Raw genomic sequence first — 21,459 nt, forward strand, 5'->3', positions numbered from 1 at the left:
TTATCATTCTTAGTGAGTCCTTAGCTCTTGAGGTTGTCTAGTTGACAACAGAAGAGCTCCTGGAATTTGAGCAGATGAGTAAGCATGACAGTGGAGTTGAGGAACATGAGGAGGATGAACATGTAGCAACAACTCAAGGAATTAAGGACATGTTTGTTGCGTGGGACATTGTAAAGAGAGAACAATAAGAAGAAGAAAAACAGATATTGAAACCACTGAATTAATGACCTGCAAATTTGAAGATCGGGTGTTATTTCAAGAGCACTTCAGAGAAAGTGCCAAAAACAAACCACTTTGGACAGTTTTTATACCATAAGTAGCAAGAGGCAGCAATCGGAAAGAACATCAGATCCTGAAGATTATCTTGATGATATAGGATTCTCCTTCAACTTCATCAACTCCATCACCACACCACCATTGAAAAGCTTTTCCGGTGTAAATTAAATGAAAATTACAGTTTTTGTTTTTTAATGTTTATAATTATCAATTATCATTTTAAACATGTGAGATTTTTTTTTTTTTTTTATTTGTATTGTGTTCTAATCTTTATTCCAGTGTATAAGATGCACCACAATTTTAGGGCTACTTTTTTTAAATAAAAGATGTGTGGTATACACTGTAAAATATGCTATTCACTATTCTATATAAAACTAATACAGTTTCCATTATAAAAACCACCTTTTAGAGAGATAGACTAGTTATATTGCAAAAATTTCAACTTCCGAACAAATTACCAAAAACAGTGTGTTATTGGGTTCACATTACGATATTTTCATGATATGATGGTGTCTCTGGAACAAATTAATATCGTAAAGTGGGGATCCACTATAGGTCACCAAGTTTTTTTGAATAAAATTGAAATAAATAATTTGATAAAAAATTAAAACAGTTTCTAGCCTTCCCATTATCATTTAAGGTAAAGAAACATATTTTGCAGATCATTTCTGTCAGTGTCAGTGTGAGAACATGCCAGATGCTATTATGAAAGAAATAGAATACCCGTGGAAAATATTTTGCCAGAACTGTTTCAGAGAAGAAATAAATATTAATAACGATGTAATTACAATAACCTTTCCTTTAGCTCCCTTCGCTGCTAGTTGTCAGTAGGACAGATGTGGGTAAAAATGCAGCTTGATAATTTTTTCCATGTATGACTGTATTGGCTTAAAAAAATTACAGTTATTGCACATAAATTATCTGGACGTGGAAACCGCTACATAAAGTTGTCATGAGTAAAAATGCCAACTTTATTGAAAGTCTGATCCTAAGATTTGTTGATTATGAAGACAAAAAGCTTAGAAATTGTCTTCTCTTCAAAGTAAATGGCAAATTACTTTCAGTAAGGGCTAAATCAATTCTCAGGATTTGAAAACCAGTCTGAAATTTTTTTGGAATTCTCTCTCTCTCTCTCTCTCTCTCTCTCTCTCTCTCTCTCTCTCTCTCTCTCTCTCTCTCTCTCTCTCTCTCTCTCTCAAGTAAAACAATAGCCAGTGTTCTCCTCAGAATATTTTGCCATCCTGGCATTATGAAGTAGCCAGGTGGGGAAGTGTAATACTTTGCAATATTATAAAATTTTCTGTTACAGGTAGTTCCTGACTTTAAGAGTTAATTTGTTCCTAGCGCATGCTCATAAACCAAACTCATAAATCGGGAATTTATTCCCATAGACATAATGTTAAAAACAGGGGTTATGTTCTCAACAAAGAAATTAGTTTGTTTAAACAATGATTGATATATCCGAAGAAATGAAAGCATAGCCTGTAAAATCAAGCAAATTATAATTTAAAGAAATTATTTGTGACTTAAAATGTTAATGTTTATTCTTCATCATCGACTAAATGCATACTTGTTGATCACTCATTGATGGGTCGGAGCTCATTGTTGGTTTGTTGCACAAGAAGTCTTCTACTTCAGAAATGTTTCAAGATGTGTTTGTTTCCAAGATCTTCTCTTTTCTTTATAAATTTCACAATAGCATGCATAAGCATTTTTTAATGGCATGCACATTTGCAACTAAGTGAGATTGCAACTAACACGATTCGTGGGGAGTAACAAGTTTACAAAGCTTTAAAAAAAAAGGAATGAAGAGAAGATTCTAAAAATTTATTTGTTTTTTATAAAATTGAAGATTGCAGTGAAGGGGAAACACATTTCACCATAATAACATAAAAACTCAATTTCAGCTATCAGTATTTTTGCAAATGCAATAACATAGAGTTTACTACCTGTTTATAATTGATTGCACTATCAGAAAAGCCCAATAAACCAGAAATGTGCTTTAGAAAAATATCACAAAGTTGTTCAAAATTGATTCTTATAACAGAACATATGATAAAGATGAAAGTGTAGTGCATTTTAATGATTTTAATTGGCAACTAATACAATTTACATTATAAAAATGACATTTTAGAGAGATAAATAGCTTAGTTATATAGCAAAAATTTCAACTTTCAAGGTCTTGGAATGAATAACTAAAAACAATGTGTTATTGGGTTCACATTACGATATTTTCACGATAAAATGGTGTCTCTGGAATGGATTAATATCGTAAAGCTGGGCGCGCTGTATTGTATAGCTATGCACGTGGTTTGAAATGTGGGATTTATGAACGTTTAACATTCATTTTTTGCAATTAATGTTCATATTTTCAATTTTGTTGATACTTGGGGGGAAAAAAAAAAAAATTTCTTAAAGCAGGAACTGCATGTATTTATACGCACTCAGTTAAATTTACCAGGCTGTGTGCCCATTCGATAGGTCCTGGGGAGAACACTGCTATTGAAAAAAGGAATCAGGTCAAAAGCTTGTTTAGCTTTTGAGTTATTCAAGTTCTGGACAGAATGACATGAGCAAATTATTATATAGCTTAATGTACAGTGGTCCTTGGTAAGGGAACTGACAAGTGCACAGGGAAGCGTGAATATGAAAAATTATCCCAAGTCCATTCTTGGCAATTTTTATTCAGTTTTCTTCCTTCTCAGTTATAACAAAATCATTTAGTTCTGAGTTATAATTTGGTGTATTTCTGGTGTTACCATTCCTAAAAACTTCATGCATGAATGTAGGTGCAAAATATTTATTTAGTGTGTCAGCAACCTGAACATGATCAATAATTATGCCATTCATATCCAGTTTGCCTTAACTTGCTTTAGTGACCTAATTGCAGACTACTTTATATATGCTGTAGGATTCCATGTCCCTTGCTAATTTATAACCATCCTACACATTTTTATTCTCTGCAAGTAGTCTCATCAGTTTGCCTGACATCCATTTAGGTCTAAACCTTGAACAGCATCTCTTAGTATAAAAATAGCTTGTATGATTACTTCCCAGAATGCATCCCATTTAGAATTTTCAGTTGTAACATCATCAGAAAGTCCACTGAAAGAAATTTTAAAATTGTCTAAGACCACTGTATTTGCCTTCACAAAAGCAAAATCCCTTTCCCTAACTCTTGACAATAGTTATCTTTAAGTATGTCTCACATCAGTAGATTATGATCATTGCCACCTAGTGGTTCCTTTATCTGGATATTCTTAATATGTGATGAGTCACTGCTGATAATTAGTTCAATAGTATTGCTTTCTTTTGTTGCCTCCCTCTCTAATATTTTGCTGTAGAAGAGTCATCCAATAAATTTCACACATGTGAAATATAAATTTAAGAGACTAAGTTAAATGCCCCTTATAGTTTTCTCTTTAGAATTCTGTTAGGGGGTTGTACTGTTGATATTAAACTTAATGTCATTTGTTAATTCTTACATAAGCAACTTGCACAATGCCCTTCTTCAATCAACATGTTAGATTAATACAGGATATCTACGTTATATAGATATCCCAAGTATGTTACTTTGAATACAAATATATTTTGTTTTCATTCATTTTCACATGTTAACTCCTATTTATTTGTTGTTATAGCTCGAGCAAATAACTGGCCTCCTCTGCCAGAAAAATGTTGTGTTGGACCATGTTTCTATCAAGATATATCAGTCGATATTCCCTTGGAATTTCAGAAAATTGTAAAGACTATGTATTATTTATGGATGTGTAAGTTACTTTCATTTTAAAAAGTTTTATGTATAGTAATGATCAAATAGTCATTAGTTTCTCTGTTTCAGATCTCAGTGTGTTCTTTTTTTTTTTTTTTTTTTTAATGCCGAAGCCTTACAGAGGAGGAATATGACAGTAGCAATACAGTAATAATTCTATTTACAATCTGTACACAATGTCAGGTCTCCATATACAATTTCAAATATACAAGGTCAGTTTACAACATATACAATGCGTATCATACGTTACAAGTGATTTGCATTTGAGCAAAGCTGTGGTAACAGAGAGATTTGTATTTCTTAGCATTTTGTTGTTTTCTTTTCTTGATAGTTCACATTGAGGCTTGAAGTGGTGAAACCCATGTTTAGTCTCTAGAGCAAAGTTTCCGGCATCCCCCTCTCCTCATACGCTCCTTCAACCCATGCTTTTTTAACCCAAGCATGGTACTAAGTACTATAAGTTCTAATACCTCTCGTGTTTGGGGTTCACATAAAAAAAAAAAAAAAAAAAAGTAGTTGCATTGATTGATTTTTGTTATTATTCTTATTGTTATCCCTATTTTTTTTTTTCCTAATTGTTATTTCTTATCTTTGTTCATTGAAAAAAAAAATTTTTTTTTTTTTTGTTAAAGCTAATTATACGTATCTTTATAGTATTATTATTGTTATTATTATTAAATTAGTCATTTATTTTCATTCTCTAGTAGTTTGTAAAACCTTTGTAGCTCTTTTTTGATATTAATGTTTTCATTTAGCATATCAATGTTGGATTCATTTAGCAATTTAGCAGTTCTGTTGAAGTAATGGAATCTGAGTTGATCAGTTCTGAATGGCTCTTGTGCCAGCATATTTTGTCTTCTCAAGGCTCTTTGAGGACAGCTGAAGTTGATGAGGTAGAGCAGCTCGGGGGCATCCAACTTTCCAGCCACAAGATGCATTAGAAATTTTCAGTCTGCCACAGCTCTTCTTTGGTAGAGTGGTACAATCCCGAAGTGAATGCACCATTCTTCGTAGGATTTTGTGTTCAATTCCAACCTAGATTTGTACACCAGGAATCTGACTATGGATTTCTGAATACATTCCAGTTGTTTTATAAGAATTTTGGTGTGAGGATTCCAGATTTGTGAGGCATATTCTAGAATTGGGTTGATTATCATTATGCAGGCTGTTTTTATGAGCTGTACGTTGGTGAAATCGAAGCAGATCCTTTTAAGCAGTCCAGGGGATTTGGAGGCCTTAGCTGTAGTTTTATTTACATGTGTGTTGAAGTTTCCCTTCTCAGAAAACCATACTCCCAAATCTGAAACCTCATGCATTCTCAATAGCTCATGATTATTAGCTTTATAGGGATAATTAATCTTGTGTTTTTTGTGATAGTCTGCGACAGACATGGTGCAGCATTTGTTTAAGTTTAGTGTTAGACCATTGTTTGTAATTCATTGGGTGATGGTGTCTAGTCCATTTTCCAGTGATTCACAGTCTTGTGTTGTTTTGATGGTTTTGTATATTTTCAAGTCATCTGCGTATGAGAGCACTTTTGATGTCAACATGTTGCATACAATCTTGTATGTCGTTAATATATACAGCAAAGAGTAGTGGCCCCAGAGGAGAACCCTGTGGGATTCCCCTTTGTATATGGAAAGTGGAGGAGTATCTTCCTTCAAAATGAACTCTGCTTTTCCTGTTGTCAAGGAAGTTAGACATAAGTGATAAGGCATTACTTGATAAACCTCTGTGCTTTAATTTGAGGCAAAGCAACTTGTGTGGTACTGAGTCAAAGGCTTTCTGTAGGTCCAGGTATATAATGTCTATCTGATTGTTATTATCAAGGCTAAGTTTGATGTCATATTCTATGGAGAGTAGGTTGGTCACTGTTGATCTGCCCATTAGGAAGCCATGATGAATGTGGCTGAATTTATTTTTCATGAAGGAGCAGAGTTGCGCGTAAAGGAGGTTCTCAGTGATCTTGCTTAGGCGGCTAGATTTGTGTATGGGTCGAAATGAGGAAGGTGTGTCTTTAGCCCCCTTTTTAAAAAGAGGGGTGATAGTGGTTTCCTTTAATCTTCCAGGGAGTGATCCCTTATTGAAAATGGCTTTGATCAGATGTACAAAGTATAAGTTGTTGTTGCAAGACAACAAAGCAGTGTTTCCAGAGTGCCATGGGTACGCTGCCGGTGTTTGTGTCATAACTTAATTTAAATTTGTTGAGGGTATTCAATAAAGTCTCTATATTGACTTCAAATTGTGTCAGGGTATCACTGAAATATGAAGAGGGAGAGGTGTTATCAAGCTTACTGCTGTGATCAGCTTTTTCAGAATATAGTTCACTGTAGAAATTTGCAAATTCATCTGATTTGAATGGTCTCCAAAAAACACAAAAAAAACATATTTTTGTGTTTTTTATAACCCATTTTCCAATGCTTCCAGAATGGACCCATATCATGCCTGTTTAGCATTGCATTCTATAGGTTAGCTAAGTGATTACAGAAAGCAAGCAGTATTTCCAGCTGTGTCACAAAAAATTCCTGCTCCTCCACCCCACCAGCATTTTTACAGTGACTCCTTTGTCCATTCCAGAAAAAAATATAAAAAATCCTCATACCATTTGCTACACTAATTGATGGCCTTGTGATATCATATTGGCTACAGTTGCTGTTCTAAACCACGTGGAAAAGACTTGGGTGTGAATTAACTGTGGTTGACTTTTTTTTTTTTCTATAGCCATGCTTTTGTGCTGGTTTTCCTTCCTCCCTCCCCCAAAATAAAAAAACTTTTCCTTTTGGAGGGGGAACCAACCACAGAATGCACAAATCTACAGATCCCAAATACTGAAATTGTTTGGCTTTACTCCTGTGCTTATTCTAAACAGCCAAACCAAAATTATATTACTTTGAAATATATATGTCGAAGCAATTGCAGGTGAACTACTGCACAGGACACGATGCAAAAAACACCTGATACTGACTGAGCTCCATTAATCAGTCTTGTTCTTCATATGGGAAAGGCAGCAGACTTAAGCAGGTTTGACAAAGACCAAATTGTAATGGCCAGACGACTAGGTCAGAGCATATCCAAAACGGCATGGCTGGTGGGATACTCACGGTCAGCCATGGTTAGTACCTACCAAAAGTGGTTTGAGGAGGGGGAACCCACAAACCGCCGGCAAGGTGTTGGACAACCACAGCTCATCGATGCTCGAGGTGAGTGAAGGCTCTCCCAGATAGTACGTGGCAACAGAAAGGTGACTGTGGGGGAACTCGCCAGTAATTGGAATGCTGGTGACAGGAGTAATGTGTCACAACACACAGTACATCAAACCCTGCTGAAAATGGAGCTGTGTAGCCGCAGGCCGCTCAGAGTGCCCTTGTTGACCATGGTTCACCAGCGACAGCACCTGCAATGGGCACGCAAGCATCAAAACTGGACCTTGAGTGATTGGAAGAAGTTTGTCTGGTCCGATGAATCACGTTTTCTGTTGCACCGTGTGGACAACTGAGTACGTGTGCATCGTGTACCTGGGGAAGTGATGGTGCCTGGATGCACCGTGGGACGAAAACAAGCCAGTGGCGGTGGTGTCATGCTTTGAGCGTTGTTCTGCTGGGATACCCTAGGTCCAGTCATCCATGTGCCAGTCACTGGTGTCTACCACCTACCTAAACATCATTGCTGACCAGGTACACCCTTTCATGGCACCGGTCTTCCCCTCTGGCGGTGCCGTCTTTCAGCAGGATAATGCGCCATGCCACACCACCTGGATTGTTCGAGACTGGTTTGCAAAACATGAGGAAGACTTTCAGGTGTTGCCCTGGTCTCCAAATTCCCCAGACATCAATCCCATCGAGCATCTGTGGTTTGTGTTGGAACAGCAACTCTAATCTGCAGCGTCTTAACAGGCATTACATGATTTAAAGGATCTGCTGGTTACGTGTTGGTACCAGATACCACAAGACATGTTTAGAAGTCTTGTAGTGTCCATTGCCTCGCCAGGTACGGAGCTGTTTCTGCATGTGGAGGACCATCATATTAGCTAGGTGGTCATAATGTTTTGCCTCATCGGTGTATATATATATATATATATAGCAAGATTTTATTTTAAATGTGTTTGTTAAACAAACATTTCATAATACGGCTTTTACTGTTCACCATGCTGGTTTTTTTTTTTTTTTGAACTTCATTATTATACAGCATATTTATTTATTTGTGTCAACCCAATTTTTAAAATATATACTGCCCTACCATTAATATCCAGACATCTGCATATCTACATATAACTTATTTACAGGCAAACTAATGATGTGTACTGAAGCCTTTAACCTTTATGACAGCCTCTAGTTTTCAGTAAATGTCCTCTGATATTTTCCACTGTTCAGCCTTTCAAAGCAGCAACCAATTCAGCTCTGTTTTTTGGGCTCTCTCCCCGCATGTATCCGACAATCTAATTCATCCCAGAGGTTGAATATAGCTCAGCAGGCAGCTTTCTCCAGGCATCCACCACACTCCGGCATCATCCCTGATGATGCCTGAGTGTGGTGCTTGACTCGTTGCTGCAAAGCACAGCTTTCCATTGGTCTGCAATCCAAGAATCATGGGTCTTACACCAAGCTAGATGGCATGCATCTGGCATTAGTCAGGGTGGTTAGGGATGGCTACACAACAGTGGTAGCCCATATCAGATAGCATCCTGCACACTGTATCAGGAAAGTGTTGAGCTGAAAGTTGTGATCAGGTAAACAAGGTTTTGAAAAAGGTCTGCTTTTTCCGAAATGCCTGTATTTTAAGTCACATATCATAGATTTGGTTTTACCTTGCAAAAAAAAAAAATATTCAAGTCATTTTGCTTTGACATTATATCACACAAAAATGCAATATCTCTGCAGAATTCGACCTTTGACAATTCACACTGTTGATTCAGTTCCTCAAAAAAGCTTATGATTTGTTTCCACAAAGATAAATGTTTGACAAGTATTTGTCCTTTGGACAACCAATGCACTTTAGAATAATATGGTAGATCCACTGAATGTTTTATCATCAAGCTGAAGCATGTTGTGAAATTGATGATGTCATGATGTATTTGCTTGAATGTAGTTTACAATACCTATAACTTTATTTAATGTGTCACTGAAAACAGTAGATTTGGCACACAGATTGTGCTGATGAAGAATACAGTGAAAGGAAATCAAAATATCTGGATCTGGCAATTCTTTCTGTAGTAACACAAAAAATCCTTCGTGTTTTCCTCTCATGGAAGGTGTGCCATCTCTGCATACAATTACTAAATTACATAAATTCAGTTTTGCTTCATGGCATTTTTCTTTGAAGATGGTGAAGATGTCAATTCCGTGTGTCCTGACAGTAAGGGTACCCAAAGCCAGTAACTCCTCGTGACATTGAAAATCTGCAGCTATAGCACCTGTGCCGAGTCAGCAGTGTCAGTGGATTCATCCAAGGTGATTGAATAATAAATGTCTTTGCTTTGGCATATTGCATGAAGCTGTTCTGTTATATTATGGGCTAATTCATGTTGCCAATCAGTTATGGTCCTCCTTGAAAGAGTTAATTGTTTGTACTTATTAACCTTAGCTGAATCTAAACATCACACAACTTCAACAATGCATTATTTTATAATTTCCACATTGCTAAATAGCTTACTTCTTCTTCCAAATATATATCCTACTTATATGTCGCTTCAGTGATGTCAGTCCCTTGTCCTGACATAGTTTTGAATTATTGCTGCTGCTGCTTTCCATCTTTCATTTTTCTTAAGTGCAGTCCTTCGGGGTTCTCCTTCTAGCGTAGCATATTTGTTGTCCTTATGAGTCGCATAATGCTGATATGCATTCTATTTCTTCACTGTTGCCAATATTGAGGCACAGAGCAAACACATCAATTTATCGTTCACTGCAACAATGTAATACTGCAATTCCCATTCTTCATTGAATACTCTTTTCTTATTTCTTGACATAATCAGGTTACCAGTAAAAATTAAAAATGAAATACACAGATTGATTGAGGATTCAATTTTAAAAGAAACAAGCTGATGGAACTGGAGAGAATGACCGGAATGTCAAATGATACTGATAGCAGTTAGCAAGACGAGTCAGCTATGGTAACGATTCCAACATTACCAAATGAAGTTCAGTTTCAAGTGGAAGTGATGCCATATCATCTAAATGGAAAACAATATTCTGTAAAGATTAGTGAATTAGAATAAATGCGTTATTTTGTATTTATTTTAATATATAATTCATTATTATTTGCCTTAACTAGAAAAGGCAATGCATATATTTTATTTAAAGCATACATTTTCTTTAACATGTTACAGTTCTTCTTAAGAAGCTCTCATGCCCGTGATGCGAATCACTGAGTGGTTATTAGTTCGCTAATTACCGAGTTGCCATTGACAGGCCTCTTGCTAAATACACAGTTATCAATTTAAATAATTTTACCTTTTCACTTTGTTTTGTCGCTCTATCCAATATTTTTATGCCCTTTGTTTCTTTTGGTAATGTACAATGTAACTGTAAACTAAATTATATAAGGAGAATAACAATATATAAAAAAGAGAATAGATAAAATTTATCTTTAAAATATTTTGACTTTGGTGTTATGTCATGAAATAAAAGACAAATTTTGAATTTGAGAGAAATAGACAAAAGACTGCAACTGGTACCCCAAAAGGCCACAATTTCCTCACCCCTGGGGTAGGACATGACCAGCTATTAACAAAGGGGTGTCTGGATATTAATGGTAGGGCCGTGTGTGTATATGGGGATGGACAAAATAATGAAAACACCCGTGATATAGTTAGAGGTATGCCCTAATACAGTGTTGGACCATCCTTTGCTTTTAAAACAGCTTGTATTCTATACGGAATAGATTCAAATAAAAAAAAAAATCTTGAAATGTCTTAAGAAGAATATTGGACCATTTATGGAGAAAATCAGCTTCTCACTCTCCTCTCCAATTGTTCCCACAGTAGTCTGATAATATTTAAGTCTGTTGATTATGCAGGTCATGGGCGATGCTTAGCCTCAATTTCATGCTCCTTAAACCAAGATTGGACACATCTGGCTATGTGTTGGAGCATTATCATCTTGAAACATTTGTGGGGGAAAATACACCATGGGATTGAACATGGTCACTCCGAATTGAAAATATAATCAATGGCAGTAATTTGCCTTTTCCGGTTGATGATAGCACGTAAAGAATACCAAGATATTGCTGCCCAAACCATAGTTGATCCTCCATGTTTGATGGTTGGCACAAGACTGACACAATGATACACTTCCTTTGGCATTTGCCAAAAGTAGACTTTCCACAATGTTGAAAAAAGTGTGGATGATGATTTGTCTGAAAAATATAAGAAAAGAAATACAAGTATATCCACGCACCAGTCAAAGAATTTTCAGCTTCAAGAAATTGATAAGTTTTAGAAGAATTTTGCCGTTTTATTGACCTAATTGTCATATTAAATTGTACTCTATAAGTAGCTTTATAGTCTGTTAGTTATTTTATTTTTTAATTTAGCTAGATATTTTGTTGGTTACTGCTTAATATACATAAAACCTTTTATATCATTTGAATCTTGCTGCTATTGTTATAGTTTTATAGTGAGTGGTAGGGGAATTCAAATTTTTAATTGGGATAGATAGGTAGCTATTATGCCTAGCATTTGTGGATTATGAAAAGGCATTTTGCTGCATACAGCATAAGGCAATGTTTTGGGCACTGGAAAGACGAGGTATAGACACCCCATACATTATGATTTTGAAGAAAATGTATGAGAATGCTACCTCCTTTATCAGACTAGACAAAAACAGTAGCAAATTTAAAATTCAGAAAGGAGTTCAACAAGGAGACAATATCTCCGAAGTTGTTTACTGCTGCCCTTGAAGAAGCTTCCAGAAGATTAGAATGGTTGCAGAAAGGAGTCAATGTGAATGGAGAGTCCCTAAACCATTTACTATTTGCAGTTGACATTGTGGTCATAAGCCACGATCCCAAAGAATTGGAGGAAACCTTAATCAGTTATGCAGAGTTAGTAAGTATTTTGGACTAAAGATGAATATTGCTAAAACAAAAGTAATGATGAACAAGTATGCCATAGAAAGGGACATAATGATTGAAGGAGCAGTAATTGAAAAAGTGGATTCATATACTTATCTGGGACAAGTCATTATCTGTAATAATGATAAATAACTGGAAGTCAAGAGAAGAATAAATTTCAGATGGATAGCATTCAGAAAATGTAGTCACATATTGAGGAGCAATATCCCAATTTGTCTGAAACATAAAGTAATGAACCAATGTATACTCCCCACCATGACTTATGGAAGTGAAACTTGGGCACTCACCAAAAGAATGGAAGAGAAGCTGAAAACTACACAGTGAAGAATGGAACGAATTATATTAGTAATCAGACTGTTAGATTAGAAGAGAAACACATGGATTAGGCAGCAAACACAAATAAGGCACATTCTTATCAAAACTAACACAAATAAAGGACATTCTTATCTAATGACTCTGAGTTCAGTTAACAGTTATACAGAAAAATAGTGGGACAGTATATCAGAATGTCTTATAATGGGGGATTTTGACTTTGCAGATGAGACTGAAATTTGTGGATTGGTCACTCGCACACTAGCAGGACTTTTGCAGATTTCTTGGATGACATGTTTTCTATAGCAACATGCTAGAGAGGCAACAAGATTAAGCAATACTCTTGATCTGGTTAACAGCAGTGATTCCACATGCATTAAGAATCTGCAGGTAAAAGAAGCACTAGTTGTAGTGATCCCAGTGTATTGATTTGGGATTTACTTAAAGATGTAACTACAATCAAGGATAAATGGGGAATTTGTGATTTTGTAAAGGTGACTACAGTGGTCTCAGACAGTTTTTAAATTCTGTAGAGTGGGACCAACTGATGGTGTTACCATCAGCATATTCTAAATGGGAAGCGTTCAAGAAATTAATCATAGAAGCTACTAGGCTTTTCATATCAACTAAGACTCTTCAAGGTATAGTCCTAAATGGATGTCAGGTGAACTGATGAAATTTGTGGCAGAGAAGAAAAATATATAGGATGCATATAAATAATCGAGCGAAACAAGCCTATGGGAGACATAAGCTAGTTTATAATCAAGTCACAAAGGAGGTTAGGCAAGCAAAGGCAGATTATGAGATATCTTTGGCAAAGGATGCAAAGAAAAACAGAAAAAACTTCTTTATTTAAAAACTAACAGGAAGGGATGAATCAAATTGGTCTGCTATCTGTGGTTTCATTGTTGATGATCCTGCTAGGTTGCTAACAAGCTGAATGATTATTTTGAATCTGCATTCACACAAGGAATTCTTTAGGGAAAGGATGCCTGAAGCTTATAAAATTCTAACAGGTTGCTAAATGATTTTGTAATAACTGAGAGGAAAGTGGGAGAGAAATTGTCGAAGTTAAACATAAGAAAGGCACCTGGGGTGGATGGGATCTATCCGAATATATTAAGGTTGGCAGCGAAGGAAATAAGCAAATCCTTATCCTTGGATCCCACAGAGGTCCTGGTAGTCTCGAGATGTGCCAGTCTATCCCTAGTTCACAAAGGGGGGATAAATGGATGACAAGTAATTACAGACCAGTTAGTTTAACTCCTGTTCCAGAGAAAATAATGGAATCGCTGATAAAAGAAGTAATGCAGGATCATCTAGACAAGACCACAGTTATAACTAAGACACAGCAGGGAAAATCTTATTTGACCAATTTGATTCGACACTGCAATGTTGTCACAAAGGAACTGAATGCAAAAAAATAATTTTGATATCATATGCTTAAATTTCAGGAAAGATTTTGATGCCATTGCACATAAAAGCACACTGTACAGATTGGAGCAATGTGGCATTAAGAGTAGGTTGCTGCTATGGTTAAAAGGATGGTTCAGTGAGAGAATACAGAGTGGTAATCAATAGGCATTGCTCTTTGTGGTCTAATGTAATTTGTGGAGTCCCTCAGGCTTCACTGCTGGATCATTATTGTTTTATATGTTTATTAATTATATTGATGAAGGTATATGTCAGGCTTAATGTTTAAATTTGCAGATGATACAAAGGTTGGCAGGGTGGTTAATTACAGTAATCAAGGTAAGCTACTGATCTAAAAAAAATGTCTAAAAAAATTAAGCAGATTGACTGAAAAATGGCAGCTGAAGTTTAATGTTGACCAATGCAACGTACTGCATATGAGTAATCCCAGATTACTGCTACTCATATGATGCGTAGCAGTCATCTTCCATGGTTATTCTCTTCTGTAAATTCTGTAAATCCCATTCTTCAATTTTCCACTGCACTTGGGGTAGTGAAAAATTGAAAAAGACCTGCGAGTGATTGTTCAATCAGGTATGGAATTCTTTGAGCAGTGCAGATAGGCTGCCAGGACAGCTCATGGGGTGTTTTTTTTTTTTTTTTTTTTAAATCATATACAGCAGCATTTCCCAACCAGGTCCACATGGACCCCCAGGGGTCCATAAAGCTTTGAGGGGGTCCACAAGAAAAAAAAAATTGTATTTCGGGGGTCCATAATATGAGCTAAGGGATTCATGATAAAATATTATAAATAAAATTATTTGTTAAATAAAAATAATAATAATAAAATAAACTAATGTGATAGAAAAGTCCAGAAATTCGCAGTTAGAAGATACTCGTATTTTCTGGAACCTTCTTTAGTTGACGCAAAAAAAAATTTCTTTCCATAGAAAATTCTCCAAGAAGAAAACATTATTTAAGTCCCTACTAATCTAGAAAGAGGTAGTCATTTCATTCTATAGTGAGTAATCGGCATCGTCGTGGTGAAATCCATTGTTTGTGTTATTGAACGTTATTGTTCTAGTGAACTATATTTCCATTAGTACCTACAAGCATTTCCAACATTAAATATTTGAGGTTAATAATATTATTATTGTTTTCAGATTACCCATGTCTCATGCAAAGAAGAAAACAAGACAATATTTGACTGAATATGTGTTGTATGGTTTTATTGAATCACCAGAGAATATCACAAAACCAACGTGTCTTATATGTATGACTGTGATGTCTAATGATAGCATGAAGCCAAGTAATCTTCGTCACCATTTGGAGACAAGGCACAGCGAAAATAAAAATAAATCAGTGGAGTATTTCCGAAAACTACGAGACAATTTTCAAGGAAGAAACAAATTGGATCAGATTTTTAGTAAACAAGCAAGCAATAAAGATAGCGGTTTATTAGCATCATATTAAATCAGCAAAATAATAGCAAAATCTGGAAAGCCACATAGCATTGGTGAAACTGTCATCTTGCCTTCGATATCAGTTGTAATTTCAACAATGGTAAACAAAAATTGACCTGAAATTACCGATAACCTTCCTTTGAGCAATAACACAATATCCAGACGCATTGATGAAATGTCTGAAGATGTAGAAAATCAACTTATTGCTCAATTAAGAGTGAAACAGTTTGCAATGCAACTCGATGAATCAACTTTGATGGGCAATGAAGCACTTTTATTGGCATATGTAAGATGTATGGATGATAATCAACTCGGAGAGGAAATGCTTTTTGCAAGATTCCTCAAAACAGATACTAAAGGTGAAACAATATTTAAGGAAGTTCAGTCTTATTTTTGAGAAAAAAATATTCCACTCGAAAATTTAATGGCTTGTGCTACTGATGGCGCTCCTTCCATGGTCGGTAGGTACAGAGGGTTTGTCACTAATTTAAAAAATGCATTGCCAAAAGTATATTGCATACATTGTGTGATTCACCGCCAACATCTGGTGGCGAAGAGATTGAGTGGACATCTTCATGAAGCCTTAACTCTTGTAATAAAAGCTGTCAACCTCATTAAGGCTAATGCTCTTCAAGATTGTCTCTTTCGCAAATTTTGTGATGAAAATGGATTTGAATGTCTTGTGCTGCATACAGAGGTGCGATGGTTGTCTAAAGGCAATTGTCTTCATCATCCTTTGGGACAGTATTGTATCATTTCTAAATGAAAAGGAGATTGGAAAACAGTTGGTTGCCATGAAAACAGACATATTTTACCTCAGATGTATTTACCTCAGATGTGTTTGAAAAACTGAATTCTCTTAATAAGCTGCAGCCAGGACATAATTGTGATTTAATATCTAACAAAGAAGCCATTAATGCATTCCTAGGAAAGCTCAAATTGTACAGTCTTAATATCTCACGCCGTGCGTTTGACCAGTTTCCAAACTTTGCTTCAGTTAGCAGTGATTTAAAATATGATGATTGTGTTGTGTATGTTGAGCATTTAAAAAAAAATTATGAAGACATGCAAGTTCGGTTCAAGGACCTGCTAGAACTGAACATCCCAGATGGGTGCTGATTCCATTTGAGGTAAATGTTGCTGATGTTGAAATTGATGTACAAGAGGAACTTGTTGAATTGCAGTCTGATGAGACAGTCCGAAGTCTATTCAAAAAAGGAAAGCATGATGTATGGAAGAATAGTGACATTGCATGTAAATATCCGCTTTTATGGGAGAAAGCTAAAATGTGTCATTGTTTTCCCATCATCTTATCTTGTGGAATCTGGCTTTAGTCGTGTAACACAGTTGTTAACAAAAAATCGTAATCGACTTGATATAGTAAAAAGAGGTGATCTTCGTCTGACTCTCACAAAATTGGAACCAGATATTAAAATGCTAATATCAAAACATCAGCCACAAGGATCTCATTAGTAGGGCCTATTTAATTGGATCCTATTTAATAGCCTTAGGGGTAAATTTATATATATTGTTTGAATAGTATTTCATTTATTTTTTTATTTTTTTTGACTAATTCTGTCATTACAAGTAAAAATATGTTTCAGTTTTATCAATTAAAATTTTCAAAATTTGTAATTTACATTTTTTATATTACAGTAATACCCCGAAGTTGCGCGATAGGTGGGTCCGACGAAAATCGCTTTAGTCAAATTCGCGTAAGTCGGGATACAACTTTGCATATAAATATATATAAATTTTGTTTAATTGGGACCAAGGACTAACAAAAACACTAGTTTAGAAGAAAAATATTTAATAAAATTGCAGTTCTTTATACATATTAATACAAAATATGTATTAAAAAAAATAAATGAGTTACGTAAAAAAAGTTATTTCGATGTCGACGGCTTCATAAAATCTAACTAATTCATCTGACGACACAAAACGCCTTCTTTTTTTCACGCAGAATTTCTTCGTAGCAAGCTAATAATTTTTTTATTCCTTGCTTTGTAGCTATAACGTGTTCTTCGTTGGAGTGTATGTTTTCTAAAATTTTTAAGCCCTTTTCAATTGAGCTGAGACCTTCTGTCGAGCTTGGAATTGTCATGTGCTTTTCTGGTGGAACTGGGTCTGACGTGTCGGATACTTCAGTGACGTTTTGCTCATGCATCTCTATGAGCTCATTCATTGTCAGCTCCTGACTATGTGAATCCAACTGCTCGTTGACATCATCACCATTGACTTCCAAATCTAATTGCCTGGCAAGATTTAACAACTTCTTCTATCACATGAGCGACATGATCAGTTTCTGGCAGTGTTTTTGTCTCGTTTTTGAAAAAAAATGGACAAAGTTTCTTCCAGACACCATTCAATGTTTTTGTGTGAATTTCATCCCAAGATTCTTCAATGATTCTTACGGCATCTAAAACATTGAATTGTTTCCAAAAGTCTTTAACAGATATCTCACTATTTTGTCTCATAGCTTCATTCAGACGTGCAAGCGAATACCTCGTGTAGTAAGCTTTGAATGTTTTGATGACTCCCTGGTCCATCGGTTGAAGCAAGCTGGTTGTGTTTGGAGGTAAAAACAACTTTCATAAGTGGGTTGAAATTAATTAGGGTGGCAGGAGGGTGACTGGGTACATTGTCAATAAGAAGCATCACTTTAAATGGAATCTGTTTAGACTTGCAATAACGTTCGACTTCAGGTATGAAGTGGTGACAAAACCAGTCCTCAAAAACGGAAGCTGTCACCCAAGCTTTATGATTTGACTTCCAAATCACTGGTAAGCTAATTTTAGATATATTTTTTAAAACTCTCGGGTTTTCAGAGCAATAAATTAAGAGAGGCTTTTAACTTGCAGTCACCAGCTGCATTCCCACCAACCATCACTGTCAATCGGTCTTTGGAAACCTTAAAGCCTGGAAAGTTTTTTTTTTTTTTTTCTTCACGCGCGATAAAAGTTCTTTTAGGCATCTTCCAGAACAGGCCAGTCTCATCCACGTTAAATACAGTTTCACTGCTATAGTCACCTTCTTCTATCATAACCTTGGGTGTTTCAGGAAAAGAAGACGCAGCTTCTTTATCGGCAGTTGCCGCCTCTCTGCGATACTGTGCCAGTTACAGCAAGTTTTAAATCTGTTGAACCAACCGTTACTAGCTACAAAGTTTTCATCTTTGCCCGCCTTCCCAGCTTCTTCTTTCAACCTCTCAAAAATCAGCTTAGCTTGGTAGCACACAGTGTTCTGATCGACTGGACAATTCTTCACTTTTACTGTATTATCACACCATAATTTCACCATTGTTTCCATCTCAGCAATAATACCATGATGTTTATGAATTATGCTTGAGTTCAAGGATTGAGCATTTTTTGCCGCTTCGAGAATTCTTTCTTTATCTTTTATGATTGTTCTTACTGTGGATTTCGGTAGCTCAAACTTCTTTGCCAATTCACAAATTTTCATTCTGCTATCAAAATCCTTGATAATGTTAAGTTTACATTCCAAAAATATCGTTTTCCTTTTTTTACTAGGTGCAGGAGAATCAGATTTACTTCGTTTGAACGACATAGTTTTTATTTAAGGGTTTAGGAAATGTATAACAAAACAATCTTAACTTTCGTCGATCGTAGAATCGTAATTGTGCACGTAGAGTTCGCGCGAAACATGTCCAATGCATATCACAGCAAGAGAAACACTGAGGGTTGTTTTTCATATGCCATCGATATACGGCTCGACTGATGCAATCCATTTCTCTTGTGAAGACGATGTAATTTCCGACAAAAGTTGAGCATGAATTCGAACGCACACATATAAATATGACAGTTGGAATACAAATTCTTGTATATGTGTGCAGCTCATGCGGCAGAAAAGTTTAATTTTGTTCATCTTTCGCTCTCACTCTCCGCCGTCACACCATATATATTGATAGCATATGAAAAACGACCTTGAAGATAGTGGGCGGCAGTGTTGCCAAATGAAAAAAATCAAGAACCGCGTAACTCAGAGTTCGCATAAGTTGGGGTAGCGTAAGTCGGGGTATTACTGTATATTGGAATTGTTTAATTATTAGCTTTTACTAACCTACAAATAAATATTTCATTTAGGAATATTACATATGCGTATATGGGGGTCCACATATGTAAAGTTAGGACTCATGGGGTCCACAAGCAAAAAAAAGTTGGGAACCCTTGATATACAGGAACTGTGATAGCAGTGGTAAGATAGTGATTATCCCATTGTACAAGGCTCATCTTGAGTACTGCATACAGGTCGGGTTATCTTGTTTAATGAAGGGTGTAGATCTGCTGGAATAGGTGCAGAGAAGGAAAATGAGATTGTGAGGGGTACAAATTTGTAGTCTTAACAAGAAAGGCTTCAGTTCTGCAAATTGCAGTGTCTGGAGACTAGACACCTGCAAGGTGACCTGATTGATGTGTTTAAGGCTTTGAATAGATTGAGTAACTCAATCCATTCAAACCTTACTCAAGATGAGATCTAACCATTGCCTTGTATGATGGTATTCTTCCTCCTGCTCAGCTGCATACAAGGGGGCATAAATTCAAATTGAAGGTTGGTTGCTGAATAGATGTATGTAAGAGTGCCTTCAGCCTGTAGGTGGTTGATTGTTGGAACAAACTTCCATTGTTGTGGAAGCAAGTAGTTTGAATAAATTCAAGAAAGAACTAGACAAGCTGCTTGAAGAGATAGACAAATATTATGTTTCTTTTTACCTCCCCGAAAATTGCATATGAATCACATGGAATTTGCATGCCTCTAATTTGGACTGTGGAGTGCATGTAATCCAGTTTGTTCTCACCACCCAGACCAATATACATTGATTGCTAATGATACAAAATGCACGATTTCCCATCATGGATGATGTGCATCATATCGATATCAGAGACAGTAACAATGAAAGCGTTTCAGAGAAAAAAATGCTTTTGCAAGAGAAGATAAAAGGGGGGAGGGGAGTAGCTATTGAGATATGTGAAATATTTCTCAGTTTGTCACACATAATAAGAAAGACTGCAGGATTTCATTTTTGCCTTTGTAATAGTAATCGCCATATAGTGCAAGGAAGCCACAGGCTTTTGCTGCACTGGCAAAAAAAAAACAAACATGTAGACAAGAAAACACAAATTATATGCTTCCCTCCTCACACAGGTAACTATCCAGTTGACCTTTGGAATTTATTCAAACTGTCAGACTCAACAATGTACAAGGGCAACTTGTTCCAGCAATCAACGACTTTCTGGCTAAAAAAACTACTACAATCTAATCTAAACCTCAACCTCTGTAATTTGTAGTTCTTGAATTCTTTATAACAGTGAGAATTCCACCTTTATTCATTTTACTGATCCCTCTCAGAGCCTTGTAAACCTCAATCAGATCACCTCTGAGGTGCCTAGTCGCCAAACTCTAACTCATGCAATCGGAGTCTTTCCTCATATGGTCGTCCTTCAGCTAATTTCACCATTAGAGTTGCCCATCTTTGAACCCTTTCAAGATGCTTAATGTCTTTTTTTCAGATGAAGTCTCTGTACTTGAACACAGTATTCTAAATGTGGTCTTACAATTGCTTTATACAGTGTGATTATGACCTCCCTATCTCTAAATATCGATAGGACACTATGGGCTTTCCTGGCTGACTGTTTACATTGTTCAGAGGACTTCATATCTGCCCATATTGTAACTCCCAGATCCCTTTCCTCCTGCACTGTTTTTAATTAAAATTAACATAAAAAACTCATTGTTTATTATGTATAATTGTATTTACCAGAGAGAGAGAGAGTGAGAGCGCATGCATGTTTTTGGATATTATTTTCTGTTTAATACTCGTAATCCATGCAAAAAGTGGTATTTTCTCTTTTAGCACTGTTGCTTACTCGATGAATTTAAAGTGATGTTGAAACTTGGCACATTCTGCTCTTGGAAATTACACTATGTAAATTTCTCAAAATAAAGGATAAAAAATATTCCTAATGTGTGGGTACAGCTGGAAAAATGACTGCTGAATTACAGTTGTAAATCTTACCTTGGGTGTGGAATTAATTTATGCATATAAAAAATAATTTAAGTTACTATTTAGAGAAGCAGTTAACAACAGAAACTGTTTAGGAGCTTTTCTCTTGTTGTCAATACTACAGTCCATTCCGA

The 21,459-nt window shown here is 35.9% G+C and overlaps 1 protein-coding gene across 4 annotated transcripts in view; it reads left to right on the forward strand.

Annotated features, from left to right (window-relative positions):
- LOC150080597 (secretory carrier-associated membrane protein 1-like) overlaps window positions 1-21,459 on the forward strand; it is a 200,133-nt gene that overhangs the window by 70,006 nt on the left and 108,668 nt on the right. For all 4 annotated transcript variants that reach the window (XR_016547416.1, XM_090381746.1, XM_090381748.1 and 1 more), the window contains exon 5: window positions 3,918-4,046. Coding sequence is in view for 3 of the 4 variants with exons in the window: in XM_090381746.1 (XP_090237872.1) it covers window positions 3,918-4,046 (129 nt within the window). In the remaining variant the exon portion in view is untranslated. The remainder of the gene's footprint in view (window positions 1-3,917; window positions 4,047-21,459) is intronic.

The sequence above is a fragment of the Mastigoproctus giganteus genome, chromosome 9 (assembly GCF_048544385.1).
Source record: "Mastigoproctus giganteus isolate SK-2022 chromosome 9, ASM4854438v1, whole genome shotgun sequence".
In the NCBI taxonomy this organism is placed as follows: domain Eukaryota; kingdom Metazoa; phylum Arthropoda; class Arachnida; order Uropygi; family Thelyphonidae; genus Mastigoproctus; species Mastigoproctus giganteus.